The sequence below is a fragment of the Solanum lycopersicum genome, chromosome 6 (assembly GCF_036512215.1).
Source record: "Solanum lycopersicum chromosome 6, SLM_r2.1".
Classification (NCBI taxonomy): Eukaryota; Viridiplantae; Streptophyta; class Magnoliopsida; order Solanales; family Solanaceae; genus Solanum; species Solanum lycopersicum.
Window position 1 is genome coordinate 397,479 of NC_090805.1, and position 16,588 is coordinate 414,066.

Consider the following 16,588-nt stretch of genomic DNA (forward strand, 5'->3'; position numbering starts at 1 on the left):
GCTGTTAACATAATAAAAGTAAATTAATTTATATTTTACAGTCATAAATAATTATATTTTGCTATCATTCACATATTTCTTTCTCATCACAAATTATTTATAAGAGGAATATAAAACTTATTATAGATTTTAAAGATATATAATTTGAATAGATTAAAGAACGATTTAAGATTTTATTTTAGTTTCATCCATAGGTAATAATAATTGTCTATCATTCACATATTTCTTTATTATCACAAATTATTTATAAGAGGAATATAAATTTTTATTTAAGTTATATGTGCAACTTATTTTACATTTTAATAATATATAATTTGAATAGATCACTTGAAAAATTTAAGATTTATTTTATTTTCATTCATTAGTGATAGTAATTGTCTAACATCCACACGTGAAAAGGGAAAAATAGAAGAAAGAGATGTTAGGGTTATGTGGGTAATTTGGATATTGTATAAAAATATTAAGGGCAAAAAGGTAAAAATGTGGTCAACTTAAAACAACTTATAAGCTGGGGAAAAAAAAGCACCCCTAGCCCAGCTTTTAACTTTTGGCTTAAAATAAGTTTTTTTTTAACTTAAAATAAGTTGTTTTGAGTATTGCCAAACAGCTAAATAAGTCAAAAACCAGCTTTTAAGTTAGTTTGATCAGCTTTTAAGCTGCGCCAAACAGGCTCTTATTAATACATGATTAATCTATATATTTTGTATTTATCATTGAAATTAGTATACAAAAATAGGATTTTCCTCTAAGAAATATACCTCTTAGAATTTTGATTATATCTTCTATTAGTACTTAAAATTGGATGAATTAATATGTTTTTGTGAGTTAGAATACATCAAATCATTTTTTATGTTTTGAAAAATCTTAAATTTATCTTTCAGATGATATCATATAATAATTTTAATCTTTCAAAATATATTCGATTAAAAAGCAATATTATATATACATGATAAATAGTTTAAAAAGAGTCCATTTAGAACTCCATTACCAAAAAATAGGAGTTTGATATCATTTGATATATAATGAAAATATAAGTCAAATTAGAATCGTTTCCCGTATATAATTACTATCTCTCTATATATTTTAACTCTAAATTGACGGTTCAAATAATTTATTGTATTATCAATATTTTCTTTAAAATTTGTCAAATGATTTTTCAATAGCTTGCCATTTAATTTTTATTTAATATTTTCAAGCTCCAATATTTCGAGAATTATTCTAAAATTATATACATGACAAAAAAATATATAATATTGTCAACAGATTGAAAGAATTTAATAATTTAAAAGTGTAAAAGATTCGTTGATGGACACTTTCACAAAGCTAAAAATTATAAATCAAATTACCTAAATAAAAAAAGAAAAAAAAAAACTTGATGAAAGCACATGAAACCCAACACTGCATAAGTAGTATTTTATGTGATAAATGCAATAAAAAGTTAATGTATTGATGGAATGAATCATGTGATGTGATTAGTAAATAGCTTTCGATTAACACAAATTTTTCATAACCATTTAATTATAATAATTTGAGATCTCTTTTTAAGAATATTTTTCTTTAATTCTAATTAAAAATTTATTTAAAATGTTTTTGTAGTTATTAATAATATAACTCAAATATGATAAATCAAATTATCGATGGTAAAATCGATACCTAGTTGATTATAACTATCAGAATAATATTTTAATATTATGACAAATAAAAGTATTCTAAAACATTAAATTAATAGGATCATCATATAATTAGTAATGATGTAATATTAAAACTATTTTCAATAAAATATTAACAAGTGATAATATTATAAAATTAATTTTTTTTAAAAAAAAACAAATATTAAGGGCATTTTTATCATTTCCTTTGTTGCCCTTTATTCCTCCTCTTACTGTGTGTTGCATCCAATACCCTCTTCCACTCACTTCATAATCTTTAATCTTTGCTTTATCAAGTAAACCTTTTCAGTTAGCAATTGTCAGAAATTCCTTCTTAAACTAGTTAAGAAATTAATTCACTGTTAATATTATAATGCTATAACATATAAAATTATCTACTACAATATTAAGTTAATATTAATATATTACTATGACTATTTTTTTTTTAAAAATAAAACTTTCATGTATAGGCGCTCAAAAATAGCCTAATTCCTCTCTATAGCTATAGTTTGAGAATTACAATTAATAACTACATGTTATAGAGAGGTGAGAGGCGAGTGAGAAGGGAGAGAGAGGGCAAAGAGTGGGAGAGAGGTGAATTGTATATGTATATCGGTTAGAAAATTATATATTATACATATGTACTTGCATATATAGCAAGCAAGATTGAGGGAGGGAGGAAAGAGACGAGCAAAATAGGGACAGGGAGGAGAGAGTCGAGTGAGATTAGGCTAGGAAGGATAAAGATGAGTGAGCAAGGTTAGAGTGTGGGAAAGAGGAGAATTATATATGTATATCGATTAGATAATTGTATATTATACATATGCATTTGTATATATATGACAAGCGAGATTGGGAGAGGAAGGAGAGGGCAGAGAGTGGAAAAGAAGTGAATTGTATACCATTCATATACATTTGTGTATATATATATATGGAAAATGAGATTGGGAGAGAGAAGCGAGCGAGAGAGGGCAGAGAGTGGAAAAGAAGTGAATTGTATACCATACATATACATTTGTATATATATGGAAAACGAGATTGGGAAAGAGAAGCGAGCGAGAGAGGGTAGAGAGTGAGAGACAGATGAATTGTTTATGTATATCGGTTAGATAATTACATATTATACATATGTATTTGTATATTCTGGCGAATTATACCTATATGAACGTCACTAATTATACAAATTCGATATCAATCTACGTAATAAATGTATAATGTTAATCGCGATGAATAATAAAATAGTATAAGTTTATTTAACAGTGTAATTTTCGATATTTTTATTCTTAAAAAAATTTCCCCTTCCCATAGAAAACCTCTTAACAGCTCGAACTTCCATTTTCCTCAAGCCTCCGCCTTGTCTCTCTTCAAATCTTCAGTCCCAATTTACTGTATATCAGCCCAATCTTTTGTGCTGTGAATTGCTCTGCGCCCGATTGATCATCGAGATTGTAAGTTCGCCAGTAGTTTTAATACAACAATTGATCGATTCTTGCAGTTCTACTAATAGATTTGTAATTCATTTTTTTTTGTTGAAAATTCAATATTGTTGTTGATTCTGGTTTATCTGCGCAAAATTTTGTAAATGGGTTACTGAAATTCAATTTGATTCCTTATACATATTACTTACAGGTTTGGATATTTATGAGTTTTGAGGCATTCAACTCTGATAGTTAATAAGCCTTAGTTGTGAGGAAGTATGGTTAACTTGGAGCAGCCAAAGAGAAGAGTTGCTTTTGTGCTTATTGATGGTATAGGAGATGTTTCTCTGCCAAGATTTGGTTATAAAACCCCACTTCAATTGGCAAAAATACCTAATTTGGATGCTATAGCATCTGCCGGAGTTAATGGTCTGATGGATCCTGTTGAAGTTGGCTTAGGTTGTGGAAGTGATACTGCTCATCTTTCTCTACTTGGATATGACCCTAGGGTATACTATCGAGGTCGGGGTGCATTTGAGTCCATGGGTGCTGGGTTGGCAATGTCACCAGGAGATATTGCATTTAAGGTATGAACATTTCCTTGTCTCCTAGAGATGTTATATATGTATGTTAGTATGACTAGACCAGCTCTACATGAATCAAATACCATCACATAATCGTAAAACAACGAAGGAATTGCGAGGACCTTAGTTTCCAAAACATGAGAGGCTTAGCTTTCATAAAGGAACTTCTTTTATACAAAATGAATTCATGATAAGTGGGTTAAAACATAGATGTTAACTAACTGCCCCGGAAATCTGATGAAAAAAAAAGGAAGGATTTCCCAACGAAAAGAACCGCAGGACACATCAGACTGAGTAAACAGCAAGATTGCTCACTGACATTGTTCTTTGAACTACAAGCAATAACTGTATATCCTGCTTGGCTATCTCATCTGCACATTGAGTAAATACAGGGATTCTCAAATATTATCATGCATTCTGCCTTTTATCGAGTTTGAGAGAGGGACCAATATCTGAGACATTCATTGGGAGTGGGCTATTGGTTTGAAAAATTGTTGTCATCTACTCTAAGATGAATATCAAGATATATGCATGATACTGTGATTTGCTAACCGTTGAGCCTATTCTGTGATTTAAATTTCGCTGCACTTTTTGGTACTTCTCTTTGTATATGAGGTGAAAGTGTTATCCTTGGCATATTTTTACCTTTTCAATTTTCAACACCAGTCAAACTTTGCTACGCTGGATGAGGCAACCGGGATAGTTGTTAGCCGGAGGGCTGATAGGCATTTTGAAGAAGAAGGGCCGATTCTTTGTGCAGCATTGGATGGAATGAAGTTGCCTTCTTTTCCTGAATATGAAGTTAGAGTCAGGTACATTCCGCCCCTTTTCTCTGAACTCCTTTGTCCTTTATGTATCACTGATGTGCGTAATCATATGTTAGCCAACAGGGTTCAGTTATACTTTTCCTTTGTCTGCTACATGCTAGGCTCGATAGTTTTTTTCCCGAAAGGTATTCTTATGAGAGGAACTGCTGTTTCTCAGTAGTGTACCATCCATGCTTAAAAAAGTATGCAAACAATTTTATTATAAGTTGCTCTTGGCTACTGCATCTGGAATATGAGTTGTACACAATATCTATTACTGAAGAAAAAGAGCAATATACATGTTTATTTTAGGTATGCTACGGAGCATAGATGTGGAGTTGTCATCAAGGGACCAAAGTTAAGTGGAAATATATCGGGAACTGATCCATTGAAAGACAACCGCTTACTTTTACAAGCGAACCCTCTTGATGATACAGATGAAGCAAAGCACACAGCTGCAGTTGTCAATGAACTGTCTAAAGAAATTTCACGTATTTTGCTTGCCCATCCATTGAATGCAAAACGGGCAGCAGAAGGAAAGAATGTAGCAAATCTGGTTCTTTTACGAGGATGCGGCATTAGAATTGAGGTATGCAAAGTGTGTATTTTAAGTGTCTCTGCGTGAGGTTTTTTTTTTGGGTGTTTTGCATGGTCAGTATGCATTGTTATGGTAACAATGTAGAACTTCTCCACTAGCAAATTCAGCTTAGGACATACTAGAAAGAAGAAAGTCATTTTCTTCTGGTTGTAGCCGCCTTATTTCTCAGTTCTGATTTGTTCTATCTGTAGGTTGCTCCATTTGAAAAGATACATGGTCTCTGGCCGTGCATGGTAGCTCCTACCAAGATTATTGCTGGCTTGGGTTTGTCGCTCGGGATTGATATTCTGGAAGCTCCTGGAGCGACAGGAGACTATAGGACATTATTAACATCAAAAGCAACTGCCATAGCCAGGGCACTCTCAGCACCTCTGCAATCTTGTCCCAATGTTTTTGTGCCTGGGGAAGATGAGCACAAGCCCGGTCGACTTGATGGCTATGATTTTGGATTCCTCCACATTAAGGTTTAACATCAAAATCAATTTAGCTTTTTCTTATGATGCTTCAATTGTTGACAATCAATTTTCAAATAACAGCTTCTGATGAGATCATCATGTGTTTTATAGAATACGGAGATGCTTGTCAGTCTGGTTAGAAAAGTTTCATTTAGGAAAGATCTATCCATTGGTCATATTTTCTTAGACTTCATGTTTAGATGGCAGTCTTCTTAAGAGTAACAAAAGCATACAGAAGAATCGCGTAATGACATTTGATTGTTTTAGAAAGTTTGGTGTAATTTTCTTATGCTGTTTTACATCAACTCCTTTTTTCTTCTTCCTCCTGTTATATGTTCATTGTTGGATTTGCAGGCAATTGATGATGCAGGTCATGATAAAGCAAGTGTGTTCAAAGTGAAGGGACTGGAAGCTGTCGACTGTGCTATAGGTCAATTAGCTAGGCTTCTTTGGGAGGCGGAATCAACTGGGAAATTCAGCTATTACCTTTGTGTCACTGGAGACCACTCCACACCGGTAGAATATGGAGATCACAGCTTTGAACCAGTGCCATTTGCATTATGTAGTTTAAAAGACTTTGTGAGTGCTTTGGGTGGCGAATCTGTCCTCTCAGGTATTTCTCTTGATCCATTTCCCCTTCCATCCATCCAAGCTGGTGAAGACGTAGATACTGGTACAAGGATTGAAGAAGACAAAAATAACAAGCTTCAGTTTTTTTCTGGTGATTTGGTTGACAAGTTTAGTGAAATAGCAGCTGCTAGAGGTTGTCTTGGTAGGTTTCCCGGAAGTGAGATGATGGGAATCATAAAGGCATATCTTAAACTTGAAGCTTGATTAGTGTGAACCTTCAAGTTTATAGCTTCAAATCGGACAATAAATTAACCTTCAAACTGGAGGAGAAACATAGCTGTTAATAAAACGGAGGATCGTCGTTTTTCTTAACCTAATCAATCGGCTATAATTTAGTTAGATTCCTTCTTCCTTCTTTTGCTGATGGTGTTTGATAGTATAATTTGATCAAGATGATGAAAGCTTAATCTTGGAAGGAATGTTAGGGCTTGGCTCATTTTAATTATGTATGTATAACCAAATTCATGGGTTGTAAGGCAAAATCTATTTGTATTTTTTCTTATGACAAAGTTGAGCTAACTATACATCACTTGAATATTTGAGTAAATGTTTTATCAACTTGCAGTTTTATACTTATTTTTTGTTCATTTATTTTAGTAAATTTTTTAGGAATGCCATAGTGTAAAAGAGCAAATTACAATTTATCCCTAATTTTTTTCAATTTATAGAAATTTCTTGAAATTGTTTTCATCTGGATACATCTTATTTTTCGGATACATCACATTTGATAAATTATACAACTAGTTTAAATGTCAGTTCCCCAAATTATGCAAATTAAATTGATTCAATCTCTCCCAAATAATAGCTCCAAACAATTCAAATTTCAATTTTTCTTCTGTTAAATTCTTTTCCAAATTGTAACAGATTAAAAAAAAAAAGCGTAAATAGGTAATTAATCTTTTATTTTATTCTCCTTTTCCTACTTTTTCTTACCTTTTATATCCATGGCTACCTGTAAAGTCACACACACTTGCATACATTTTTAAAAAAATGTATTTTGGTATAAGAGAAAATAAAACTCAACTGCTTATTCTTTGAACATAAAAAAATAATTTAATTCAAAGTTAAATTATAGAAAAGTAAAGTAGTTAAAATATAGTAAAGAAAAATGTAAATGGGGTATTGGAGACTATTTTTTAGATTAGAATGAAGTAATTAGATGATACACATTGCTATTTATAAATTTTAAACAGAGGAGATGAAAGAAATTGTTTTTAGTCATATGAATTTTGGTTAGAGGTAGGGGATATTAACAATCTAATATCCTTAGATGTGGATAATATAATTCAAAAAATGAAGAATAATTATTATTTTTTACAATTACATGAATATTTATTTATTTTCCTATAAATTGGATTAGGGGTCGGCATATTAGGGTCATGGCATGGTGGTGGAGGTGCAGGGATTTTTTTTTAACATACTCAAATGATATATTTCAATACGAAGATAAAAAAATATTGATTTAATCAACACAATTTTCTCCACAATCCACAATTCAATACTTAAAGCCTACATCTCTAGTAATGGATTAAACAATTCCACTACTATATTACGATTTATTAATGATAAATTGAAAGTTTTTACTCCCTATGATCCAATATATAAATGAATTAGGACAACTTTCACATATAGCAAATAAAAAATTCATATTTGTATGCTATAGCAAACTTTACATAATTGTCCTCCATAGAAAACATAAAACTGTGTAATTTGCTATACATATACAATTGTATAATTTGCTGGCCTAAATTGTATAATTCGCTGGCCTATTTCGCTGCAATTGTATAATTTGTTTTGCATACAGTTGAATCGAATTAAAATGTATGTATATTGCATAATTATAAGTGTATAGCAAGAAGATATATGTTTTTCTCGCTTTATACAAAAACAGAAACACAATATATACACTTCTGTTGTATAAAGCTAGAGAAATATTTCACTGCAATTGTATAATTCGTTGTCCTTTTTCTCTGCAATATTTGAAGTAAAATGTTTGTAAATTGTATAATTAAGTGTATAACACGAAGATATACATTTTTGCATGTGTATATACAATTTTCTCTCGCTTTATACAAAACAGAAACAGAATTATACACTTCTGTGTATAAAGCGAGAGAGGCGAGCGAGAATGGAGAGTGGCGAGCGAGATTTTTGGGAGAGATGCTGACAAATTTTAGCTAATGTTTGCTATGGAGCACAATTAAATCAAACCCTAGCTATTCTATTTAATTTAGATTATTAGTTTGCTATTATATACAATTTTCCCGACGAAGGACTTATTAGGCTATAACATACCACTTCCAAAAAAATATCTAAAAACATTAATCAAAAAATAATTTGTCAATATTGTTCTTAAAAAGTAGAGATAATCATTATTTGAGATTTAAAAGTAGTTAAAAATTACAATTAAGAAAAAAAAGATTATTCTTAATTTTTTCAAAATAAAAAAAGTGTCAACAATTAATTTATATTGGCTTTAACCAATACCTACTTCATCAATAAAGAAGAAGAAGAAGAAAAGAAGTTGAGCATTTGTCAAATTTCCGGTGAAGGAACAATGGCGGCAGAAACCATTTGGAACAAAGAAACAGTGCCAAAAGTGATGAAATTAGTGACCACGAGGCTTCAACAAAGAGACCTCATCACTCTTCTACTTGTCAGCCCTTCGATTCACCGTACTCTCCTTTCTCACCCCTCCCTCTGGCTGGTTAGTTCACTTCCCAAGTCGATACGGCTTGCTTAGTGCGGTTTACATTTACGTTATTGTTTGGTATTTATTGCGCAATTGGGTACCCTTTCCCTTTTTTTTTACTACTTGTTTTAATTTTTGGTGTTTCTCTTATAGGTTCTTGATTTTCATGAGATGAGTGATGCTGGTGATCGCCTTGTATCAGCTCTTTCTTTGGTTTGTTTCCTTTTCTTTCCTGTTTTCTTTTATTGGGTATTTGTTAAGCTGATGGATTTGTCTGAGTAATCAGTTTTGGTTCCAGAAAAAAATGTAAGAAGGAAAAGTTAATAGCTTTAGTTTGTCTTTTGGGGAATCTGGGAGAATAATTTGAATGGAGAAAGACTGGAATTTGGAGGCTCAAAGATAGAGGTAGTCATATTTTGATCTTAAGTGTTTGGTGTGAATGAAGTTTCTTCCACGGAAAATGATTTCCTAGAAAATGTTATCTTGGAAAATAAGTTTGTTCGAAGAGAATTTATATGTTATCTAGCAAAACAACATGGAGACGGTATTGGATGGGGAGTGAATGTTCAAAGGGTGGTAAGGGGTGGGATGGTCAATGGGTTGGGGGATTGGGTGGGTGGAGAGGAGGAAATAAACTTGGAATGCCACTTATGCAACTTGTCTTTTCTACTTCCATTAGGGAAGTCATTGGCCTCATTTTTTAGGAACTTGTTTTTCCTACTCCCATCAGGGAAGTCATTGCCTCATTTTTAAGGAACTTGTTTTCCGAAGATGTTTTCAAAACATTTTGACCAACCAAACATAGGAAAATTGAAGAACATGTTTTGGATGTTTTCCTCCATTGCAAACACACCCTATTTAGATATTGTATATTTCTTTGGTAGCTGCTATTGTTTTTTTTGGTTGTTTTTCTCAACCAATAGAAGGTCTAGTAGTACTACCTTGTTGTAAAATTACTATTAGAGAGGAGACCAATATTTAAGTTGGACATAAACCATGTATTAACAGGATAAGAACTGGATTACTTGGTCTCAACACCTTCTTCTTAAATACTCACCACTAGGCCAGACTAATTTTTTTTCATAGATAACCACTAAGACAGGCTTCATTGGCTTTTTTGTTTTTGTTTTTGTCAAGCAACAGGAACACTAGTAAGGAACTAGTGCCCTTTGTCATAACCTCCTTCATATTAACTGATAACAACTAGGCCACGCTTCTTTGAATCTTGTACTTTTCTATTGTGTTGGTGATGGAAAGAAGCAATATAGAAGAATGAGTTTCTTTAACTTACGGATGCAGGTTGTTTGTCTTATGTTTTCTTCTTGCAGCCGAGATATCGCAATGTGAAGCACATCAACCTTGAGTTCGCACAGGATATTGAAGACAAGCAACTGGAAAATGTTAAAAGCAAGGTGGGATTCAGAAAATCGAAAAGTCACAGAAATTAGCATGTTTCAGGTTATTTTTTTAAAGAATCTCCAGTCTGTACAAGTTCCAGTGTGGAGGCTGCCTTGTTTGATTAACACCTCTGGCCTGTTTTTGACTTAGTATCAATATGTACTCGGAGCCAGGTTATAATCCTCAGAAAAGTTAAAAATGTTTTTTTGCTTGTTGTGTCAACAACTTGAGTGACCTGTATTTAGGGGTGTCAAAAAATGAGGAAACTATTCATATCTTACCATCTAATGAAGTTAAAGAAAGTTTGATAATTCCTGTAATTTGAGGTAACAAGTTACTTTTAACGTGACGTGCATGTTACCATTTTTGTCACATAATTGATGTTCCCGTGGTGTCAAAAATATGCAGTGTGGGGATTCCCTATTAGATTTGGAGATTCTAAATCTAAATGGCTGTCAAAGGATCTCTGACAAGGGAATCGAAGTAGTGACAAATACTTGTCCTAAACTGAAGGTCTTTTCCATTTATTGGAATGTAAGGTACCTCAAGCTTCACCTAATGCTCTCTCCCAACTATGATATAGCTGTTGCATTACTGAATAGATTTAACTTTGTCACCTGCAACTTTTTGATAAATGTTTAGGGTAACAGATGTTGGCATTACTCATCTGGTGAAGAACTGCAGATATGTGGTAGATTTGAACTTAAGTGGATGCAAGGTACATGAACCTCTAATTGCTATACACATGTTTCAGTGATAACTTGATGAGCTTGTCTTACATCGACCTCCAAATGCACCATTCATATGTATGCAACCATGGCGATTCAAGCTGTTAAAAGAGAGACGAGATAGGCCTAAAATCTAATGGAAAGAGGTTGTCTTGAAAGGCCTACATTCTCCTTGAATTCATGCAGTACAACGGAAGGAAAAAAGATCCATTTAGTGGTGCCAATTAGTTGGGCTTAAGGCTTAGTCATGGTAGTGCGCTCATCCGATATTCGCTATGTCTGATATTTGTATGATAGAGAGAAAACACAGAGAACCTAAACCTTTTATGTTTGATTAAGACCGGTCTAAATGGAGCGACATGTATAGCAATGATTTTCATATAGTTGATCCCAACTAGTCCGGGTTTGAGACATAGATGCTATTGATATTGTATAAATAGACTTTATCATCCTTTCTTAAATTATTATTCTTGTCTACAGTTTCTCAACATTCATATAGATGTCAGGAGAAAAAAGTCCCTCTATACAAGTACAGCCAAAAAAGTGAAGAACCTAAACCGGAGATTTTTCTCTAACAAAAGCCACCAATCATCTACACAATTAGGGGCATGGTGGATCTACTAAAGAGAAACTAGAACATAAGGCTATTCCTAGAGTATACAGTGTCATTCTCGGCGGATTCAGATGTGTCTCTCTTTCCAAAGAACCCACATAGTGGCTGAAAAAGCAACATCCCATGCTCAGAGTCCTCTTTTCCTTTTCCTAAAAGCCTAACAGTAAACCACTTTCTTCACTCTGCTTCACATAACCCATTGTACTAAAAACTGGTTCAGGACCGTTCACCATGAAACCGTAGCCATATGACAATGGAGAAGGAGGTGATATGTCTTCTCCTGCACGCCACATAACACTACTTGACAAGTGTAATCCTTTCTTCATCAGGTTGTCGGATGTCAGGATCACCTCCGTAGTTGCTGCCCACACAAAATATCACACTTTCTTACTCGCCCAGGATACCCATACCTAGGAACACAGAAAATTCAACTCCACCCTCACCAACATTTCTAGTAGTAAGCCTTGAGTGACAGACTGAGAACATTCCATCTCTCCATGTACTCCATCTTCACAAATCCTGCTAAGTGTATGGTATATTCTACTAATAAAGTAGGTCTACTAGGCATTGAAATTTGTCTTACTCCTACTGTAAGATCTCTCCTCTTGAGACATTAATAAATTGCTAAATCCTCTATTAATGATGTTCTAATTTTGTTGATGCCTTACTTGAGGACTAGACATGAATCTACTTTATTCCTACTTGTAGCTTTTCTTTTTTTTTTTAATATATAGTTATATACAAATCCATATATCTACACACACCTTGCTTTCTGAAACTATTTATTCCTTACATGTGACCCAGGTTGTAAGATTAATTATTTCTTACTTTTACTTGTAATGGGTTTAGAAAAAGGGCTTTCTTTTTAAATTTTAAAGTAAAATGAGTGGGAACAGAATGCTGTTATACTTACCAAGTAAAAGTAGATGATAGAAACTGTAGAGATGAAATCTCGGCTTAATTAGAATATATTCTTGATTCTTGCTAGGTTTAAAACTAGCCAAATACCTTCATAGCCCCATAATCATGGCATCATTTGTCAAGTAGATACCTTAACTTTGCAGTGACCAGTTAGACACTTCTTTGTCTTATAAACCCCCCTATCTGACATATTGTACATGGCTAGCAGTTGTCATTGACGTGCCAAATGAACAATGAAATGACGAAGCATGTAAAAGAAGTACGATAATGAAAATAATCCCATCTCCCAAGTTCCAACATCAGAACCCCTTCCCCCTCCCCTGTTTTTTTGTTGTTTTTTTTTTAAAATTTTAGGACCATTTCTCCCATAATATTCCTCAGCTCTAATAGTTCGAAATAGAGGAAAGATGGTAACTGGGAAGAACCGTGAATAGAGGATCCGATCTTTGTCCTTAATTAGTTTTCTAGCCAACAAACTTGTCGGGTTCCTCAATGGCAAGATCCTGAAAGTTGTTGGCAGGGGAAATGTCGACTTCCAGTTGATGTCCTTCTACCATGTTGTGACTTGTTTTATAAGCCAAACAAGAGTCTCTCTAAGAAGATGATATTGAAGATCATTAAAGAGAGAAACTCGGATTAAACATCTATAGGTGTTTAGACCAAGGTCTGTACAAGGATTTTTTGGCCACATTGGTCTATTAATGTCTTCTTCCTCTTCTCGCCAAACATATTTTCCTCCAATACTCGTCCGGTAACTGGTTTCCCCTTCTTGGGTGCAACCATTCTGGGCTTTCAATGTAGCCACTTCTGCTGCCAACAGATCAATAATATTTAGGTTTGATGCCATGACAGATAATTGTTGGGCTAGAGATTCAACGTAGGGAGTGTTTTCTTGAGAAGTAGAAGATCTGTTATTGACCATATTGGATCGATTTGTTCTGATACCAAACTGATAGAAACCAAGATGAAAATAAAACTTTACTGATCAAATGAAGTGCAAGAATCTTAAACACTGCATTAATCAATAACTAAGTCCGTATGGAGTGGACAAATATCCAAATATAGAGACAAATATAATACTTTTCTTCTTCTTACAGAATCTCTGCTAGATACATATATTTATACTAAGATAACTTCTAACACAGAAATAGTTACTGCTGTTTTAGAAAACTGCCTAATAGCTGCCGTATTACTGCTGCCAAAAACTATTATAGATAAGTACTGCTTATATATTTTATCCTCTTTAAAAAGAAACTAAACAGGTATCGTATCATAGTCATATCATCCTGTTTATCTTATTGCAACTTTAATAGGAGCCTCACCAAGAGATACATCAGGCTAGTCGAATTTGCTCTTCAGATATACACGTCAAATATACTGAGGTGTCGTTTGTGACGTTCAACTCAAAATGTTTCAAGTTCTTCCTTTGCTTTTCTTTTCTCTCTTTCTTTCAACTGACAAGTATCAGTATCCAATTCGTATTTTGCCCTTTCAACAGTTTAAGTTGGCACTATGTAGACAAGTTGCCTTGCTTCTCATTAAGCAAATCCTCTTACTTTCATTTGATCCATACTCTTACTTCTGAAGATTTTGCTCTTTGTATTGATATGTTATGCAGAACATTACAGATAAAAGCTTGCATCTGGTTGCTGACAACTATCAAGAATTGGAATCATTGAACATCACTAGGTTGGATGTTTTCTCTCAGTCTGCACGAGATCAGTTAAAGGAAGAGTTGTTTTAAAATGTTCTGGATAACACATAGCATCTCTTGGACTAAGGATGCCCTTTCTTGGCTTAGGCCTATGTCTGTTGTAGGGGTGATGATAATATAAGCCTCCCTTTCTCTAAGAAGGACACTTATAATTGAGTATCTTGAGAGTGTTTCTAATTGTTTGGTCTTTTTAACCTTTTTGAGAGGGAACAAATATGATTACGTTTTCTTGATTGTACTGATTTTGTTTGATGCGACTAGGTGCATCAAGATGACGGATTCTGGTTTGCAGCGGATATTGCTGAACTGCTCTTCTCTTCAGACTTTGAACCTTTATGCCCTTTCAACGTAATCGCTTGTTTCATTTTATAATATCTCTCAAAAAACATGTCCATTTCATTGCATATAGTGTGAATGCACCTTTCCTACCACTCAATGGTATACTACAATTACAAAATGCACATGTTTGAGTTTCTACTTAGACAATCTGCTTCCTTTCTTTCTTGCAGCTTAACAGACGAAGCTTATAAGATGATATCTCGTCTACCTCATCTTAGATTCCTGGATCTCTGTGGTGCTCAGGTATAGTCTTCAGCATTTTCTTGAACTGCTTTTCTAGATTATGCTATTGCTTGGTGCAATACCGAAACTGTTTAAGTGACATTGCTATTAACCCCAGTTGTCCTTCAGAATCTGACAGATGATGGACTTTCTTGTATATCGATGTGCAAAAATCTGGTGTCTCTCAATTTGACATGGTATGTATCCTAAGTATATTTCATTTTCATTGGGAGCAAAAGGAGATGCAATTGTATGTTATTGAACTGATATATATTCACATTTACAGGTGTGTACAAATCAGTGATGTTGGGGTCATAGCAATAGCTCAAGGCTGCAGGTCTCTTGAATTATTAAGGCGAGTTTGGACCTAAAATTATCACTAAAATAGGAAGACCAAAATGACCTGTGCTATATTACTTCAGCACCTCCACAAAATCGACAAATATCCTATCTTGTGAACTAACTAGATAGAGATATCCTGATTTTGAATACTCCAATGTTTTTGTGTAGTCATTGAGTCTCCGGCTCAAGCAATTATAAAATACAAAGTATAACCAATTCCTATTGACTGCAGATTTATTTGCAATTTTATTAATGAGCTGGACTATTTTTGTAATGACTAAATTCGTGACCTTTCAGTGAAACTGACTGCTATTTTTATTTGTATTGACTGCAGTTTGTTTGGGATACTTGGGGTCTCTGACAGGTGCTTAGAGGTGCTTTCTAGCTTCTGCTCCAATACACTTACAACCCTTGATGTAAATGGGTGCATCAATATAAAGGTACATATTATCTTTACTCTTTAGAATCTCCAGCCATGGCATCACTTTTGTTTCCTAGAATCAACGACAACGACATAACCAATATAATCCCACAAGTGGTGACACATTTAAGCTTCGGTGACACATTCTTATCACACAGTATCCCGTACGCAAGTCCCCATTTCACCCATCTCGCCCCAATTAATGCGATGTGCAACATCATTGTTGATCTCCCTGTCTTTTTGTGAGGTTAAAACATAAGAGAAATAATCAGTTTCCTTTGTTTCCTGGAATATTGGCTCATAAAATCAGATGTGATGAAATCGAAAAACAACTGGATCGTGCGGTTTAGCAATTATAAGCTAAGCCTTTCAATATGGTTTTCCCAGTAGGTTTTCTAAGTTTATTACTTGGTCAGCTGGAAGTCCCTGCTCTTCCCATATGCCCTTGCACATCTTCTCATATTTCCCCATGATTCATATGAATTTCTGACTGTTGATACATTACTTTGTAGAATCGCAGCCGTGATCAACTGCTTAAGTTATTCCCGAACCTGATATGCTTTAAAGTGCATAGTTAAGTTGTGACTTGTCAAGGATTTCATCTGCTCTTCCTTAGTGAGTATCTCAGCTAGCACAGAGTGATCGAAAGAAACTGATCCCAAATTGCTAATGGATTACGCCGAGCCCAACAGTAGAAACAGAATGGAAGGGGGAATTTGCTTACGTGCTTCTACGAAAGATCAAACAGGGGAACTTAGCATACTTATGTGCCACTTAGTTTAATCTTTTACTGGCAAAGCTTTATTTATTCCTTATACGCTCATCGTTATGGTTCTCTCTTATGCGATCCAGGCTCTGTATGTTCAAATATATTTGCTTAGCATGGTCTGTGGCTTTACTAATCCCTGAATTATAAGCACTACATGTAGCTACACATCTTTTATGTACATTTTTATTGGAGAGAATGTATTATTGTCAATTCCCTCTTTATTCATGTGTTATGGTTCATATATATGAAACTAATAGATTATTGTTCTTTTGTTCCTTTGGTGAACATG

At 33.9% G+C, this 16,588-nt stretch overlaps 2 protein-coding genes across 2 annotated transcripts; both read left to right on the forward strand.

Annotated features, from left to right (window-relative positions):
• Positions 1-2,706: 2,706 nt before the first annotated feature.
• Positions 2,707-6,712, forward strand: LOC101251587 (uncharacterized). Its single transcript, XM_004240307.5, has 6 exons — positions 2,707-3,097; positions 3,279-3,654; positions 4,318-4,463; positions 4,770-5,046; positions 5,247-5,519; positions 5,865-6,712. The coding sequence occupies exons 2-6, from the start codon at positions 3,346-3,348 to the stop codon at positions 6,342-6,344; spliced, it is 1,485 nt and encodes a 494-aa protein (XP_004240355.1). The 5' UTR covers positions 2,707-3,097; positions 3,279-3,345; the 3' UTR covers positions 6,345-6,712.
• Positions 6,713-8,612: 1,900 nt separating this feature from the next.
• On the forward strand, positions 8,613-16,509 carry LOC101251292 (F-box protein At3g58530). The gene is made up of 12 exons (XM_004240306.5): positions 8,613-8,847; positions 8,986-9,045; positions 10,161-10,244; positions 10,639-10,769; positions 10,873-10,948; positions 14,111-14,181; positions 14,468-14,554; positions 14,716-14,788; positions 14,897-14,964; positions 15,054-15,122; positions 15,444-15,549; positions 16,043-16,509. The coding sequence occupies exons 1-12, from the start codon at positions 8,698-8,700 to the stop codon at positions 16,106-16,108; spliced, it is 1,041 nt and encodes a 346-aa protein (XP_004240354.1). The 5' UTR covers positions 8,613-8,697; the 3' UTR covers positions 16,109-16,509.
• The last annotated feature ends 79 nt before the right edge of the window (positions 16,510-16,588 follow it).

Bases quoted from the DNA above. Each gene is read 5' to 3' on its own strand.
- LOC101251587 (XM_004240307.5), top strand. From the start codon at position 3,346: ATGGTTAACTTGGAGCAGCCAAAGAGAAGAGTTGCTTTTGTGCTTATT. The intron at 3,655-4,317 runs GTATGAACATTT...TTTCAACACCAG, and splicing joins CAGGAGATATTGCATTTAAG to TCAAACTTTGCTACGCTGGA. The intron at 4,464-4,769 runs GTACATTCCGCC...TGTTTATTTTAG, and splicing joins GAATATGAAGTTAGAGTCAG to GTATGCTACGGAGCATAGAT.
- LOC101251292 (XM_004240306.5), top strand. From the start codon at position 8,698: ATGGCGGCAGAAACCATTTGGAACAAAGAAACAGTGCCAAAAGTGATG. The intron at 10,245-10,638 runs GTGGGATTCAGA...AAAAATATGCAG, and splicing joins TGGAAAATGTTAAAAGCAAG to TGTGGGGATTCCCTATTAGA. The intron at 14,789-14,896 runs GTATAGTCTTCA...GTTGTCCTTCAG, and splicing joins TGGATCTCTGTGGTGCTCAG to AATCTGACAGATGATGGACT.